Source organism: Mixophyes fleayi, chromosome 4 (genome assembly GCF_038048845.1).
Source record: "Mixophyes fleayi isolate aMixFle1 chromosome 4, aMixFle1.hap1, whole genome shotgun sequence".
In the NCBI taxonomy this organism is placed as follows: Eukaryota; Metazoa; Chordata; class Amphibia; order Anura; family Limnodynastidae; genus Mixophyes; species Mixophyes fleayi.
In genome coordinates this window covers 208,981,803-208,998,522 of record NC_134405.1, presented here as the reverse complement: position 1 = coordinate 208,998,522, position 16,720 = coordinate 208,981,803, and the positions used below count along the sequence as shown (strand labels likewise).

The 16,720-nt window shown below is 42.9% G+C and overlaps 1 protein-coding gene across 5 annotated transcripts in view; it reads left to right on the top strand.

Moving 5' to 3' along the window:
- The window catches only part of APAF1 (apoptotic peptidase activating factor 1), a 69,173-nt gene that overhangs the window by 20,600 nt on the left and 31,853 nt on the right, over window positions 1–16,720 (top strand). For 4 of the 5 annotated variants that reach the window (XM_075209230.1, XM_075209231.1, XM_075209229.1 and 1 more), the window contains exons 8-14: window positions 4,474–4,712; window positions 7,391–7,558; window positions 7,731–7,862; window positions 12,082–12,195; window positions 12,698–12,882; window positions 13,668–13,794; window positions 15,419–15,544. In XM_075209230.1, coding sequence (XP_075065331.1) covers window positions 4,474–4,712; window positions 7,391–7,558; window positions 7,731–7,862; window positions 12,082–12,195; window positions 12,698–12,882; window positions 13,668–13,794; window positions 15,419–15,544 — 1,091 coding nt within the window. Of the gene's footprint in view, window positions 1–4,473; window positions 4,713–7,390; window positions 7,559–7,730; window positions 7,867–12,081; window positions 12,196–12,697; window positions 12,883–13,667; window positions 13,795–15,418; window positions 15,545–16,720 lie in introns of those variants that run through there. The other variant, XM_075209233.1, reaches the window with a different exon arrangement.

The following is a 16,720-nucleotide window of genomic DNA, read 5'->3' as shown; positions in this document are numbered from 1 at the left end:
TGCAAGTAATATAAATATAGTGTTCTACTGACAAAACATTTTTTCACATAGACTTGTTACAAGATACTACTTTTGTCTGTCATAGATTTGTTAGTATACTTGTATTTATTTTAAGCTGTATCTGAATATGTCTGATAAGGTAAGGGTACCCCATGCAAAATATTTCATTTGTTTAAAGTGTACAGTTAAGTTACCAATTGGACAGCACAGACCACCCAGGCAACGGTTAATGTACCACCACTACTGGAGCAACTGCATGGCCATCTTCTCTGGCTCAATCGGTTACCGTGATTCTCTTCTCCACTTCAGTAGAAACCCCTTCCTCCATGAGAGTCAGGAGACCAGTGACCACCGAGACAGCAGAATTGGCACCGATTGGTCCATCATCCTCTCTTGCTAATCCAGGGCCTCCTTTGGGGAGGACCAGCTTGGTCCTCATCCTTGGTCAATGGCCTAGATCGGTTAAACCGTTTCTTGGACTCACCATGATCTATGCTGTCGAGAAATAAACAACTCCAATCCACAAATCCTCTCCTGTCCCTCTTGGATTCCAATCCACCTAAGTAGCGGCAGGCACCTACTTCAGACCCATGTTTTCATCTGCGTAGGTTGCTAAAACTATGGAAGCATGGGCTGACCAGTTGGCTGAGGGATTGCAAGACTTGCTCTCCCTAGCCCTGCACCTAAATGAGGCATCGGAATACCTATACGAAGCTGCTCAAAATGCAGCCTCCATTTCTTCCTCGATATCTGCATCGGCTGTGGCAGTCAGAAGGACCCTATGGCTGAGGTCCTGGGACGCAGATACAGAACCTAAGAAATTGCTAGAAACATTGCCCTATTCATGCGAAGTGTTATTTGGTCCTGAATTGGACAATATTATTTGCCAGGCCACCGTCGGCAAAAGTTCTTTCCTTCCAGTAAATGTATCAAGACCAAAAATACCTAGATTTTTTTCATTTAGGTAGCCATTTCGGAGTGGTTCCTCCGTCAGAAGCCAGGTGAATTGAAGCAGATCGACAGGGAAAAGGGTACACTTTCAGGTAGGTTTTCCCACTCTACGAGGCGCCCTTCACCGAAGCTTCTGGAAAAACTGGCAGCCTGACGGTCATCCACCCCTCCTAGTGTCAGCGGGAGTGGGTAGACTATTGAGTCTGTTCAAGGAACAGTGAACAGCATCCTCCGAAGACATTGGATTCACGGGATCATGATGAGGGGGTACATGATAGACCTGTCAGGTCCAGCCCTGCTTTGGTTCTTTGCAACCGCCCTGCCCTGCGATCCAGAAAGGAGATAGGCGATGCGGCTCTGTGTCTCATCTCTCCTTTCTGCCAGAGTCATCTGCCTGGTGCGGGACAACCTGAAAGGACAGGGTTTCTACTCCAACCTTTTCTGGTCCCAAAGCCGATGGCTAATTCCGACCCATTCTTAATTTAATGTTGAACCCACACTCGTGGGTGGACAGGTTTCGCATGGAATCCCTCAGATTGGTAATAAATGGATTGGAAGCAGACACATTCTTTGCGTCAATAGATTTCAAAGACGCCCACCTTCATGTCCCCATTAGGGAGGTACATCAGTCCCTTCTCAGATTTATGGCTCACTTCCAATTCAGTGCACTACCCTTTGGCCTCTCCACAGCACCAAGGGGGTTCACAAAAATCATGTCTATATTGGCAGCATGTCTTCATTCCAAAAGGGTTAAAATATTACCATATCTGGATGACCTTCTTATCAAGGCCAAATTAGCTCAGCTGTTACAACAGCACCTGACCCTTACCATCAAGGTCCTGGAGCACCATAGCTGGTTAATAAACCTGCACAAATCACAATTGATCCCCTGGCAGCAGATGACCTTTCTGGGGCTCATCATGGATACCAGAAAACAAAAAGTATTCCTCCCGGAGGACAAGACACGGTCATTACAGGACTTGACTTCACGGGTTCTAGCCTGTCGCAGTCCATGCATCCACCTATGCATGTGACTCCTAGGAAAAATGGTGTCGACCTTCGAGACAATCCCTGATGGTCGATTCCATTCCTGCTGCTTTCAGTGGAATATTTTAACAAAGTGGTCAGGATCCCATCTACGTTTGGCATGTCAACTGATCCGCTTGTCATTCGAAGCCAGGGTGTTCCTTCAGTGGTGGTTGGTTCAGGACCACCTGGTGGTAGTCAGGTCCTTTGTCCCGTGGTCCTGGATCATAGTCACCACAGACGCCAGCCTGCGAGGGTAGGGACAGTAGCCCTTCATTTACGACTTCAGGGTCTTTGGTCGACTCAGGAATCTTCCCTATCAATCAACATTCTGGAATTGAAGGCCATGCTAATGGCCCTTCAGGCCGCCCAGACCATCTTTCAGGGATCCCTTGTCCGTTTGCAGCCCAACAAATGCCATGGCAGGGGCTTATGTCAACGGACAAGGTGGAACCAGAAGTGCAGGAGCAATGTCAGTGGCAACGCAGATCTTGGCCTGGCCGGAACACCACATTTCCTCAATATCTGCAGTGTTCATCCAAGGCATCTAGAACTGGGAGGTAGACTATCTGAGCCGACATGCTGTAATGCCGGGGGACTGGTCGCTCCATCCGGAGGTCATTAAGTTGCTGGTCCTAAGACGGGGTCTCCAGGACCTGGACCTCAGGGCGGTGAGGCACAACCAGAGGGTTCCCAGATTCTGGGCAAGGGACCCCCTGGCGGCGGCATTCAACGTCATGACAATGCCCTGGGACTTCTGTTTGGGATATCTGTTCCGCCCCCAATTTCCATGATTCACCGCGTTCTCAGATGGGTCAGGCAAGGGGGACTTTCAGAGATACTGGTGGTTTCCGTCTGGCTGTGTCGAGTATGGTATACGGAAATTCTCTTGATGGTTCAAGGCGTTCGTCTACCATTTCGAGACAACCTCCTTCTCCAAGGACCATTCCACCATCAGGACCTGCCTCGGCTGACTTTAACGGCATGGCTGTTGAAGTCAGCCTTTGGCGGTCTAGAGGGTTCTCTTCCAGAGTCGGGAACGTGCTCTTGCAAGTTCGTAAACCAGTTTCAGCTTGTATCTACCACCGCATCTGACGTACCTACATTAGATGGTGTGAAAATAGAAACTGACATACGGCTTCGCTTTGTTTTCCATATTTCCTGGCATTCCTCCAGGATGGCCTGGATGCAGGTCTTCGTCTGGACTCTTGAAAAGTACAAGTCTCTGCCCTTTCTGTATTTTTTCATCTTCGATTGGCAGACATACGGGATATTAGGAAGTTTTTGCAAGGAGTTCTGCATATACAACCTCCGTATGATCCGCTGTTTCGCCTACGACATCCTGGGATCTCAACCTAGTATTGAATATGAATATGCTACGTCCGTTTGAACCATTGCATTCTACAGAATTGAGATTCTTAACATGGAAAGTAGTGTTCCTGCTGGCGATTGCATTAGCTTGCAGAGTGTCGGAGTTAGGAGCTCTTTCATGTCATGAGCTATATTTGGTAATTTACGATGACAGAGCAGTTCTCTGTACAATTCCTTTGTTTGTTCCGAAGGTGGTTTCGGCTTTTAATATGAACCAGTAAATTGTGGTTCCAGTGTCCAAAGAAGGGACATCATGCTCCGAACTGAATTCTATGGAATACTTGGATATGGTTAGAGCTCTCAGAATTTATGTACGGAGGACCTCCCACATTCGCCGCACAGATTCTTTATTTATTTTGTTCGATTCCCATAAATGAGGATGCCGAGCCTCAAAGCAGTCCATTGCTAGATGGATTAAATCAACCATTAAATAGGGTTATGTCAGTGTTAACCAACCTGTGCCAGACCAAATTGCTGCCCATTCCACCCACTCGGTGGGGGCCTCTTGGGCGGCGAGAAATGGGGCCTCAGCTGTCCAGCTTTGCAGAGCAGCCACCTGGTCCTCTGTCCATACTTTCACCAAATGTTATCAATTCCATGTCTCCATGGACGCCATAGTAGTGCTTTACGTGTCGGGCTGTCAGAGCAGTCCATCCATTAGGGGGGCTGCTTTAGAATGTCCCCATGATAGAAGTGTCTCCCAGATAGGATGAAAGCGAAAAGAGGGTTTTTATGCTTACGATAAATCCGTTTCTCTGATTCCATCTGTAGGACACTGCATTCCCTTCCCTCTGCTCTTCTGCTGTTTGGTCTTTGGTTGTTTTGCCTATCTTCCTAGGAGCTACAGGGGTTTGCAGAGGGGAGGATTCTGTCAGCAGTGATACATTTAACAAGTTAACTAGTTAAGTGCCAACGTCATGCTCCCCTCATACAACCCATGGTAGCAGTGTCCCCCAGATGGAATCAGAGAAACTGATTTATCGTTAGTATAAAAATCCTCTTTTACCAGCTTTGTACGCTTTGCTAACTGTTGTCATGTACAGTTACTTCTATGCATTTTAGCATGATCATATAGGAAAATAGATTATTTTTTTTTCTTCATCCTCTCTTTGGCTGTCTTCACAGGCTCACCTCTTGTAGTGTCTTTGATTGGAGCTCTGCTGCGAGAATTCCCCAATCGTTGGCTTTTTTACCTGAAACAGCTTAAGAGAAAACAATTTAAACGAATAAGGAAATCCTCATCATATGATTATGAAGCACTTGATGAAGCTATGTCTATGAGCGTGGATAGGCTGAAAGACCATCTGAAGGAATACTATAATGATTTCTCTGTTATTGAAAAGGATGTGAAAGTGCCAACACAGGTATCTCTGACATATAGATACTATTTAATTTAGTGACCATTGCAAATCCTGTCCTTCCTGACGATATCAGGTAATGACCTCTTTATTCAAAGAACCTTAATGTGTAAGTGAAAAATCTTTTTATGTTCAATGCTTCTATCAGCTACATAGTGTGGAGACAGCCAGTTTGTAGGCTGAACTAATAAATAGGAGACTGCTTCCTGTTACTTCTAAAGGAATTAGTGAAATAGCTGTGTCACTCATGATTGGATGCAATTATATTAATTCAGCCCACAACTTTATCGTCTGCTCTGGGTGTGGATAATTATGAGGTGTAAAAAATATGCGGTTGTGTGGCACCTTTTATTTTGTGCAAATGAGCCAAATAGTTCACCTCACACACAATCTCAAAGCACTGCACCACTTACATTAACCTGGCTCAATTGTCACCTTAACCACCATTCTGTACTCATAGTATGCACAAAACATTACCACAGTATAAGAATTATAGCCAACATTCTAGCAATTAACAACAAATTAATAAACATTTAAAAATAGTCACCAATAGAAATATGACCAACAGATTAAAGCAATTCAGCCACAGAAAGTGTACTTTTTATATGTGTCTGTAATTAATGGGATGAGTTGGTAGCCCTGCATCTCTTTCTGGTTGCTCCTTACAGGTATAGAGAGATGACATTCTATGAGACCTTCCTGCCATCCTAGCATATTTATAAGTGAACAATTATCCAAATATACAAAAGTGGCACAAGTAATAAAGACAGTACTGAACTTCCCACACTCTTCATTAATTTACAATTTAAATTAGGCTCGATTGAGCAGTATTTTAGGAGAAAAATTTAAATGAGTAACAGGAAAAAATGGTGGTAGGCAGGACATTGGAGTGACATTTTTTTTTTATTGTATCTACTGTATGCCTTTCCAGTTGGACCTGCAATCTCACAAAAGTAGGACAACCCCTTTTTTCCGGGGGCAGTTTTTCCAAAAGCAAAATGTATGCTTGTTGCCGATAGAATGGAGGCATTTGTGCATAGAAAATAATTTTAACTTTTACAATTTCGTAAGCAACCTTTAAAGTGCCTTAAAAGGAGATCCAGCTATACAAGTCAATGAATATTAAATAGAGGATCATCTATCCCATATTCTTCATGACATCATTGCTGTTTTATTGTTATTGCTAATGTTATCACACAGAAAACACAGTAAAGCATGTTTGATGAAACCTTTACTGTTTATACCTAACCTGAATCTGTCAAAATAAAAAAAAAAATCAGTTCCATTAAACATTGAATTGGCCACTTCATATCATAATCAACATTTATTTATATAGCGCCAGCAAATTCCGTAGCACTTTACAATTGGGAGCAAACATTAATAAAACATTACTGGGTAGTACACACAGACAGAGAGGTAAGAGAACCCTGCTCGCAAGCTTACAATCTATGGGACAATGGGAGTTTGAAACACAAGGGAATGTGCTACATCATATTGCACATTGAACTAGCTAGAATGTAAAGGTAAAAAGTATTGAGTGGGCTGCGTGATCAGTCACACAGAAATGTTGGTCAGAGGGCTGTTGTCTTGTTTTAGCTGTGTAGAGGGTGGTAATAGGGTAACCTAGGGAGATTAAGATAGTGGTTGAGGAATATCATAAGCTTGCCTGAAGAGGTGGGTTTTCAGAGAATGCTTGAAGGTTTGAAGACTAGAGGAAAGTTTTACTGTTCGAGGGAGGGAAGTCTTGTAACCCGGAATGGGAGGATGTGATGAGAGTGGAAGAGAGACGCAGATCTTGTGCAGAACTGAGGTGTGGAGTAGAGAGATATTTTGAGGCAAGTGAGGAGATGTATGTCGGTGCAATTTTGTTGACGGCCTTGTATGTTAGTAGAAGAATTTTATATTGGATTCGTTGAAATACAGGCAGTCAATGTAGAGACTGACAGAGTGGCTCAGCAGAGGAAGAACGGTTTGCAAGGAAAATCAATCTAGCCGCTGCGTGCATAATAGATTGTAGGGGTTCAAGTCTGACTTTGGGAAGACCAGTAAGGAGGGAATTGCAATAGTCGATGTGGGAGATGATGAGTGCATGAATGAAGGTTTTGCAGTGTCTTGTGTGAGATATGTGTGTATTCTGGTAATGTTGTTTAGATGTATGCAACATGATTTAGATATAGAGTCGATGTGGGGAATAAATGATAGTTGTGAGTCAAGGATTACACCTAGGCAGCGAGCTTGCGGGGTGGGATTTATGGTCATGTTATCAACAGAAATAGAAATGTCAGGCAGGAAGCTTCTGTTTTTGGGTGGGAATATTATTAATTTGAAACATTGAGTTTGAGTTGTCGAGAAGACATCCAAAATGAAATGGCAGAAAGACAGTCAGGAACGCGAGATAACACAGATGGTGAAAGATCAGGAGAGGATAGATAGATTTGTGTATCATCCGCATAGAGATGATACAGAGTTAGCTGTGTGCTCTCATTTCACCTATGTGTGCTGGGCTGTATCGACCTTCTGAACATTCAGACATTATGACTGATGACCTTATAACCCTGTTGACCTTGTGACTGTAGACATTTTCACTGTCAACTTTTCAACTACTTCCCGAGGGAACATAGGTTCCTTGTGCAATACATTGTTGTCTGTGGCATGTACAACCTAACTTCCATTCTTACTTGCAGGTTCTGTGCATCCTGTGGGACATGGAGAGTGAGGACGTGGAGGATATGCTCCAGGAGTTTGTCAACAAGTCATTGTTGTACTGCGATCGGAACGGAAAGTCATTTCTCTATTATTTGCATGATCTTCAGTTGGATTTTCTCACTGAAAGGAACCGCGATCAGCTGCCTGTATGTACCCATTGTTTATGGTACAATGTCATTAAATATATATGGATGTTTCTACTAGTATGTTACAGAAAATAAAATTTAAAATGTGTGCTGTTTACAATGCAAAAACCATTTCCATTGAGACTAAAACACTGATTGACTGTGCTTATTACTGAATGTGTTTCTATTTCAGGCCCTTCACACTAAGCTGGTTGTTCAGTATCACAAGTACTATTCACATGTTCTACCTACTGCGGGTCAAGAGGATTGTGTGTATTGGTACCATTACCTAGCCTACCACATGGCCCAGGCAAATATGCACCAAGTAGGTAAATTTACATATACTTTCTTGTTAACGGAATGGGTGTTCAGGGTGTCTAATCCACTTATATTTTATGGCATGTTATGCTCTACCGCTGATTGCGGATTGACCTCATAAGCTGATAGTGTTTTCATTATTGATCATGTCTAGATTTTATGGTTTTGTGGGCATATTTTAGACCAAAATCTTTTGGACTTTCATTCATACACGAAAAAGAAAATCACAGCCTGTTTCAGTGTGTGACACATTGTAAAAAAAAAAAAAAAAAAAAGGGCTGTGTACAAGCTCGGCTCTCACTGGCAGCGTGGAGATTGGAAGTGTTTCAGGTGGCTTCATAAGCCGTTGTCACCATTGGTGGTACCTGATGACCCCGCTACCTTCGGGTATAGAGTGCCACGATTCAGCGCAATGGTGCCCGCCATCCTATGGGCACTACCGAGTTCTCCCCCTCAGAGGGGGGGGGGATGTCGGTATTTATAAATTGATTAAAACAATTGGTGTCAGCGGCAAGACCCGATGGTGCACTTATAAAATCGATGCGACACATATTTTGAGGCTAAGAGTGACAGCGCTGAAGAACAGAGGGGAGAAGCTGGATACAAGGGCTCCCCCCACAGAAGAGGATATGATGTTATCTCATAGGGCTCCAAGATCTACCTGGTAAAAGTACACAGTGCACTCCCCAACCTTCTGCTTTACTGCTGACTGAGACTCTGTACTAGTCTGGAGGGCTAAGTACCAATATATACAAATTTTTGCTGGGGCATAATACATAGCAAACAACATATAGTGAGATACATCTTTTGACTGATAGAGATTGGATAGTATCTTTTTCAATCTCTTTTCTTGTCTTGTATAACTGCTAAACTGTCTCTGTATATTCTATTCTGTAATTACTCTTCCTCTCATAATGTCTGATAAAGGAAAAGCACCTAAAGAAAAATACTTTGCTTGCTCAAAATGCAAGGTAAAATTGCCTCTGCGTAGATTGTGGGGCAGCGCCCCAGGTGGCGCAGGGGCAGGGTAGTGTTTCGCTGTTAACGTAAGAACCCGTGTGGTCTGTATCACTGGCACAGTCAATGGGCACCCTGGTGCAGCTCCTCACCCGTCCGGCAGAGACTACGTCGCTGTCTGCGGTTTCTCCTTCTACTTCGGCAGCGGGGGCACCCCTTTCAGCAGCACTTCATCAACCGGTCAATGAAAATGCAGATTTAGGACCGGCTGGCATTTCATCTTCTATTGCTCTTCAAAGGGCCTGTAGTTGAACCTGCAATGGTCCACATCATTGGTTAGGGGCATTGACAGACTGAGCAGAATTTTAGACTCTCTAAGATCTTCTCGGTCCAAAAACAAATGGGAAAAAGACTAATCAGTCTCAGATTCAGAGATATCATCTAAAGACGACAGTCATCATCATCAACATTACTTGTATAGCGCCAGCAAATTCCGTAGCGCTTTACAATTGGGAACAAACATTAATAAAACAATACTGGTTTATACATACAGACAGAGAGGTAAGAGAACCCTGCTCGCAAGCTTACAATCTATGGGATGATATCTCAGATTCAGAGATATCATCTGAAGAGGACAGGAAAATCCTTTACAAGACAGACGGCCCTGAGGTCACGGATCTTGGTGATTCTCACAGAAATTAGGGCATTGATCATCTGGTCCTGGCAGTTAGAAGGATCTTAGACCTAGATGAGCCTACATCTGCGGATTGGGGCCTTTTTAAAAAAGTGAAGAGACGCATGGTCTCCCCGTTGGGAACAGGTACCAAGGGTGAACACTCTGGTGGCATGGCTTTTGCATCACACCACTCTGCCAGTTCCGGGCACAGCCTCCCTTCAGGAAGCTACTGACTGTAAAGTGGAAAGATTTTTAAAATCCATCTACGTAGCTGCAGGAGCCTCATTTAGATCCATGTTGTCTTCAGCATGGGTTGCCAGGGCCACGGAATCATGGGCTCCAGAGGACATTCCCACAGAGGAAGGTCTTCTTCCTCTTCCTCAACAAGACATGCCGCAGGATTGGGGGGGGCATCTGCGGTTATTCAGGGAACAGTGGATAGCTTTTTCCCCAGATCAGTGGATTCAGGGGATCATGATGAGGGGCTACATGATCAGTCTAGCGGGTCAAGCTCAAGTCAGTGGGTCGGTTCAATACTGAGACTATTCCTTGCGGAAGACTCATCTCCAGACGTTTTCAGTGGTATCTTCTAACAAATTAGTCAGGGTCTCATCTCAGATTGAACTCCCAGGCTGTCCGTCTATCTCAGGAGGCTCGGTCGATCCTTCACTGGTGGAGAGTTTCAGGATCATTTGGTAGTAGGTAAGTCATTTGCACCAGAGTCCTGTATTATTGTCACGACAGACATCAGTGTTCAGAGCTGGGGGGCTGTGGCCCTTAATCTTCGCCTCCAAGGCCTTTGGACGAAAAGGGAAGCTTCCCTTCCAATAAACATCCTGGAGCTGAATGCCATGTTAATGGCGATGAGGAGGGCTCAGGCTCTTCATTGATTTCCAGTTCACCTTCAATCCGACAATGCCAAGGCAGTTGCATATATCAACAAGCGGGGGGACCAAGAGTGCCAAGGCAATGCAGGTGGCAACTCAGATCCTGGAATGGGCAGAACTAGTCGTTCTCTCGCTTTCGGCAGTATTCATCCCAGGCATGCTAAACTTGGAATTGGACTATCTAAGTCGACACACAGTAATGCCAGGGAAATGATCCTTCCATCCGGAAGTCTTACAGATGCTATTTCGCTGGTGGGGTCTTTCAGATCTGGACCCCATGGCTATGAGGCACAACCGCCAAGTTCTGCTCAAGGGCCAGGGATCCGCTGGTGGTGGACGTCGATGTCATGACCATGCACTGGGAATTCAGGGTGGGTTACTTATTTCCGTCAATCCCAGTTCTTCCACGCGTTCTCCGGCAGGTCAGGCAGGGAGACTGCCAGTAATACTGGTGGCGCCCGAATGGCCACGCCGGGTCTGATTCACAGACATTGTTCTCTTCCAGGGTGGGGAACACCCTTTTGTGGGCTAGGAAACCTGTTTCTGCTCGTATTTATCACAGGATTTGGTGAACCTACATTCAGTGGTGTGAGAGCAGAGGCCGCCATACTGTGACTTTTAATCTGCCTCGTCTTATGGCTATTCTATAGCATGGTCTTGAAATGGGCCTCCGTTTGGGTTCCCGGAAAGTTCGGGTCTCTACCCTATCAGTCTATTTTCAGTTGCGGAACTTGGGCTTTCAGATTTTCTTTTTGTGTTGTATGATCCCCATAAACGGGGTTGGCCTGCTTCCAAGCAGAGCATTTCTGAGTTGGCTTATATCAACAATTAAGTATGCTTGCATCAGTGCGATCCGATCTGTGCCCAGTCGCATTACTGCCCATTCCACCCAGTCAGTGAGAGCTTCTTGAGCCGCATGGAATGGGATCTCGGCGGAACAGCTATGCCGGGCGGCCACCTGGTCCTCAGTGCACACAATGCCAAATTCTACCACTTCAATGTCTTTGCGTCTTCTGACGCTAGCTCTGGCCGTAATGTTTTACAGGCCAGCCAGTCAGAGCGGCCCCTCCCTTAGGGGGGCTGCTTTTGTAAGTCCCCATGGTGTCGATAAAAGAGAAAATAGGATCTTTCATAATGCTTTTCTCTGATTCCATCTGGGGTACACTGCGTTCCCTCCCTTCTGCTCTTCTGCTGTTCTGGTCTTTTATTGGTTTTTCTCCCCTTCCTTGGGAATTACACTGAGGAGCTACAGGGGGTTGCAGAGGGGAGGGGTCTGTCAGCAGGTTACAAGTGACAGGTTAACTAGTTAAGTGCCAACTCCAATGCTCCCCACCTACAACCCGTGGTAGCAGTGTCCCCCAGATGGAATCAGAGAAAAGGATTTATTGTGAGTATAAAAAATCCTATTTTCTTGCTCTTATGATCTGGTTGGGTGTAAGTGTATCTGGGCCTGATGTAAGCCTGGTGTAGAGCTAGATATGCCTCTGACTCAGCAAATACGCTATTTTACGTACAAATTTTTAGAGCTTGTTTTTTATGCATATGCTTCCAACTCAACATCAGTTCCATAGTTTCGAATAAATAATAGCATTCAATACGGGGTATATTATCATATTCTATTTAAAATGTTTTGGGTTTGTCTTCTGCTTTCCATTGATACATTGGAACCAAGTTGTTTCTCTTTAACATTATTTCCCATTTTACAGGATCTCTGCTCTCTTCTATTTTCACTGGATTGGTTGAAATCAAAAACAAGATTATTTGGGCCGGCACACCTTATTCATGAGTTTGTTTGCTATCGAGACATTCTAGATAAACAGGTAAAATCTTTTATGGAAAACAAAATGAAGCCATTGTGTTAGACAGTCCCTTTTGTTCCTGTGTCATGAGGTACCCTGAACCATCAATCCTTTTAAGCATTGTTTCCTAATGAATTCATAAGTGAGTTGTCTGTCTCATCTGGATGAGTGGGCAGCTCAGCCAACAGGTAGTCGCAGGTAACAGACCCACCCAGTTGAGTGCAATCCAACCCTTCAAGGGAGAAGTGACTGCACAATTCAACATTTGGCAGGCGGCAGGCACAACGGCTGGTACCTTCCAGGCTGGGAGCCATTACAATTAAAATATCTGTTTATGTTTAAATCAACTTGAAATAAATTCCATAATTTTAATGAAAATTTGGACATGAAAGGATTGGTGAGAAAATTGGGGTTTTGATAGCAATTCCAGACAACTGTTTAGTGCAATGTTTACTAAGTTGCTCCCCTGTGTTTTAATATTCTCGTAAACATATTTCAACCTGAAGTTATTTTGACTTGACAGGACAGCAAAGCACGTGAAGATTTTCAGGAATTTCTGTCTGTCAATGGGCATCTCCTAGGATCAAACTCTCACATAAACATAGTACAATTGGGTCTTTCTCAGCCCGATGATTCTGCAGTATACAAACAGTCTATTCGACGAGCCAAAGAAGAACTCAAACAAAAATCACTCTATGTCAATTGGATGTAAGTATCTAAATCCAAAACAGAAACAGAAACTGGCATGTAAATCTGAAAGCAAAATCTCAGTGATATGGCTGTAGGGAATTAGATCGGTATAGACCAGGGTTAGGCAATTCCACAACAGCTGTGATACCATGGGTTTCGTGACGTTGACCTAAAAATCCAGACGTTTGGAAGCTGATCAACCTAGTTCGATCCTACCACTCATCATGAGCTTCACAATGGACGAGATCCATCACTAAAACCTATCAATCAAGTCCAAGGTTGTCTTTTGTGTCCTAAGAAAATGTAGGTGACACTCTTGATTCTGGTGTAATAGTGAGGGTGACCTTGTGAAGAGGGTGGCATATAATGGAAATAATACATTTTAATACATGTTTTTACAAAGAATAAAAATAGTGGTAAGTGAGGGTGGCATTATACGGTACAGAGGAAACACTGTATTTATTTTCAGCTTCTGGTAATATGCCAGATAAACTTACTTTTTCACACTGGGGCACAGCTGTTCTAAAATAAAAACACACAGTGTAAATCTGATATAGGTCTAATGGGGAGTGTTCTATATGTTGCTTACCAGCATTCTTGGCACATGCAAGACAAAGACCTGGAAAATTATGGATTATGGACAAGCTTTTAGAAGGAGGATGTTTTTCTATAGCAATTAGAGATTGAAACTTTCTTTCATCCAGTGGTGTAACGACCGTAAAAAGACAAAGTAACCACAGTGCCCAAAAAGACATACTAGTGTTTATTTTTTGTCCATATATTGCATTGATCTTGTTTTGTAGAAACAAACAAAGCATGAAGAACCTGGCCAGCCTAGCAGTGCGCCCACACACAGACGCAGTGTTTCATGCATGCTTTTCTCATGATGGACAGAGGATCGCTTCTTGTGGAGCTGATAAGACCTTACAGGTAGCTCCACAAACTGTATAGTGACAGTATTCTGTTGTAGCTGCACTTGTTTGTTGCTGAGGATATTGTAGCTGATGATTTACTCATGTGTTTTACAGCAAGGTCTGACCAAAATAAGAGGAAGTGGCTGTATTTTACTAGAATATCAGGAACACCTATTGTTATGTGAAATCTGGAAGAGAAATAACATGAATGTGTCTAGCTGTTTAATGCAAAAAATAGGCCACTTTAATAGAACTGTTAATATTCATTAACTACTATATGTAAGTAGCATTAAGCAGTAATTCTTACTTTCATCTGTGTACTGTTTTGCGGCTACAGTAAATGTCCATCAGAGCATCTTCCCGCTTCTTGTTTAACCCGGCTATTGCGTACATCCACAGACTGCAAACTCCATGGTTTGCCTTGTGATTTGGGGTGTAATTAGCAGATTTATTGACCCCGTGGAGCTATCAGGGGCAAGAAAACGAAGGAGGAGGACACTAGTACACAGAATATTTACTGTAATCACAGGATGGTTACAGCAGGATAAGTATTAGTACAGCATTTTATTTTTGTTAGCTAGTTAGTGAATATTTAGTGTTTTACTAAAGTGGACATTGCCTTTAATAGCTGTATACTCCTACCAAGCAGAGGGCTGACACCAGCCCCACATGTTTTTAAATGCTATTCAGCTACAGGAAATATTATTATTATTATTATTATTTATTTATATAACTCCAACCATTACTGGACTCTATGCAACAAATATGTTATTTACAATCTAAATTCCATATCCTACACACAGGGAATGGGGTCCATTTTGGGAGAAGTCAATTAGCCTACCAGTGTTTTTGGACTGTGGGAGGAAACCCACACAAACACGGGGAGAACATACAAACTCCACACAAGTAGGGCCTTGGTCAGAATCAAACCCATGACCCCAGCACTGTGAGGCATATATACACACATTAGAAGAGGAAGCCTATGACTGACCAGAAGCTTTGTCCTATTGAACAATAACCAGGGCTATGACTTTTTCCTCTCTTTGTAGAGAGAGTTTTTTTTCTGGTTTGAGCCAGTGAAACCGAGTAACTAGTTAAGTAATTGCTAAATATATTGCAGCCCATTCCTTCTCTGACAACCAGTCCCCCCCTTCCCCACCCCTATAAAGACCAGATAGGCCAGTAATGTCCTCTTCATGTATTGCCCTTGTTACATATAACATTCTATTCTCGACACTGTACATTTATCAACAGACATCTGAAAGATTACCACAAATATTCATTGCTGTCATTTCACCACTGCCCATAAATATATTGCACATAATATGTTCAGCATATGATTTGGAATATATTTTTATAATGTTCATAAATAAATGTCTGCAACACAAGATCGTGCAGGGCAAATCTTCCTTATTTATAAATCTTATTAATAGACACTGGACAGGTGTGATAGATGGTGATATGTGTACTCTGCTCCAGAGCTGATTTACTGGTTACCATAACCTTGTTTTTATGAAATACAAGCTCTCTCCAGAAAGAGCAGCACGTAACACAGGAGCCAATGTTGTGAGACACCTAGTAGAGATGCAGCCAGCTGGCAGCATGGCTTAACCAGGCTTCTGTTCTGTGTTGGCTGCCAGGTCTTTAAAAGTGAAACCGGGGAGAATCTGCTTCACATAGAGGCTCACGATGATGAAGTGCTGTGCTGTGCATTCTCTGCTGATGACAGATTTATAGCAACCTGCTCAGCAGACAAGAAAGTAAAGGTGAGTTCCTGTCTCTGTAATGCAAGTAGTATTGGTTAATGGCCACTGTTTCTGTATGTTCGTGTATGCTATTTACTATGTATTTTATGCTTTGACAGGACTATAGACTTGTTTGTTGTAGACCGTGATATTGATGCCTACTGCACTGCATATGAAATTTAGCAGATAGTACCCAACCTATGTTATTGTGTATGCAAGGATTAACACAGGATATAATGCTCTTTTAATGGATAACCTATTTAACAATTTTTGAGCTATGTTTCAATTCTCCTTTATATAACAGCACCTGTAGCTTTTTTTAAAATCAACTTAGACTATTTTGAATTCTAATCTTTCAAAATAATAATAATAATATATGTTTATGTTCTCATCTACATGTACTGTGAAAGTCATTTTATTGTAGACTGTTATATTGTTGCAAATACCATTCATATGATTCAGAAGTTGGACCTCTTGTTCTTGGCCTGTAGTCATTATTTTCTTTTCAAGGAGATATTACATTATGAGTTTCTTATTCTTTCACTAAATGAAGAGTGAGCTAAAACAAACTCTGTTCTAATCGGCTTTAACAATGTAAAATACTAATATTTGTTATAAATTGTTAAGCGCGTTTTGTCGCTATCCAATAACGATTGTCGAATCTCGATTAGTGTTTCCAACGCACAAATATTTATTCTCAAAAAGTAGCAGAATAATTCAAGCGAAATAATAATAAGTACAGCCGTTACTTATCGCAGGCGCTCTGGATCCAGCGAACAGTCATTCAGTCCTGAAGTCTGTGGACAAGATGTCTGATCACTGGATGAAAAGCTCCTGCTTATATGCAAACAGAAATACAGTGAAACAATGCAGATGGTGTGGCTTGCTGCTATTGGTCCAGGTTTAAGGAAGGTCCAGGGAGTTGTAGATCATAGGCTGGTTCAATCTAAGGAATCCAAAGGTGGGGGTCATCTCTCCAGGGGATGTGCTCTGTTCTTCCCGCCAAAACTCCAGTTACAACCAGTCCATTAGCATATTATAGTCTGCACCATATTAAAGGTTTATTCCCTAACATCAATAACTAGAGTATGCAATGTGCGATCTCTTCGACGAATGCACCGGACAGCTGCTGATGTAAAGGGGATTAATATGATATCAGACATGACACATTTCCTTTAACCTGAACCATATGTATCA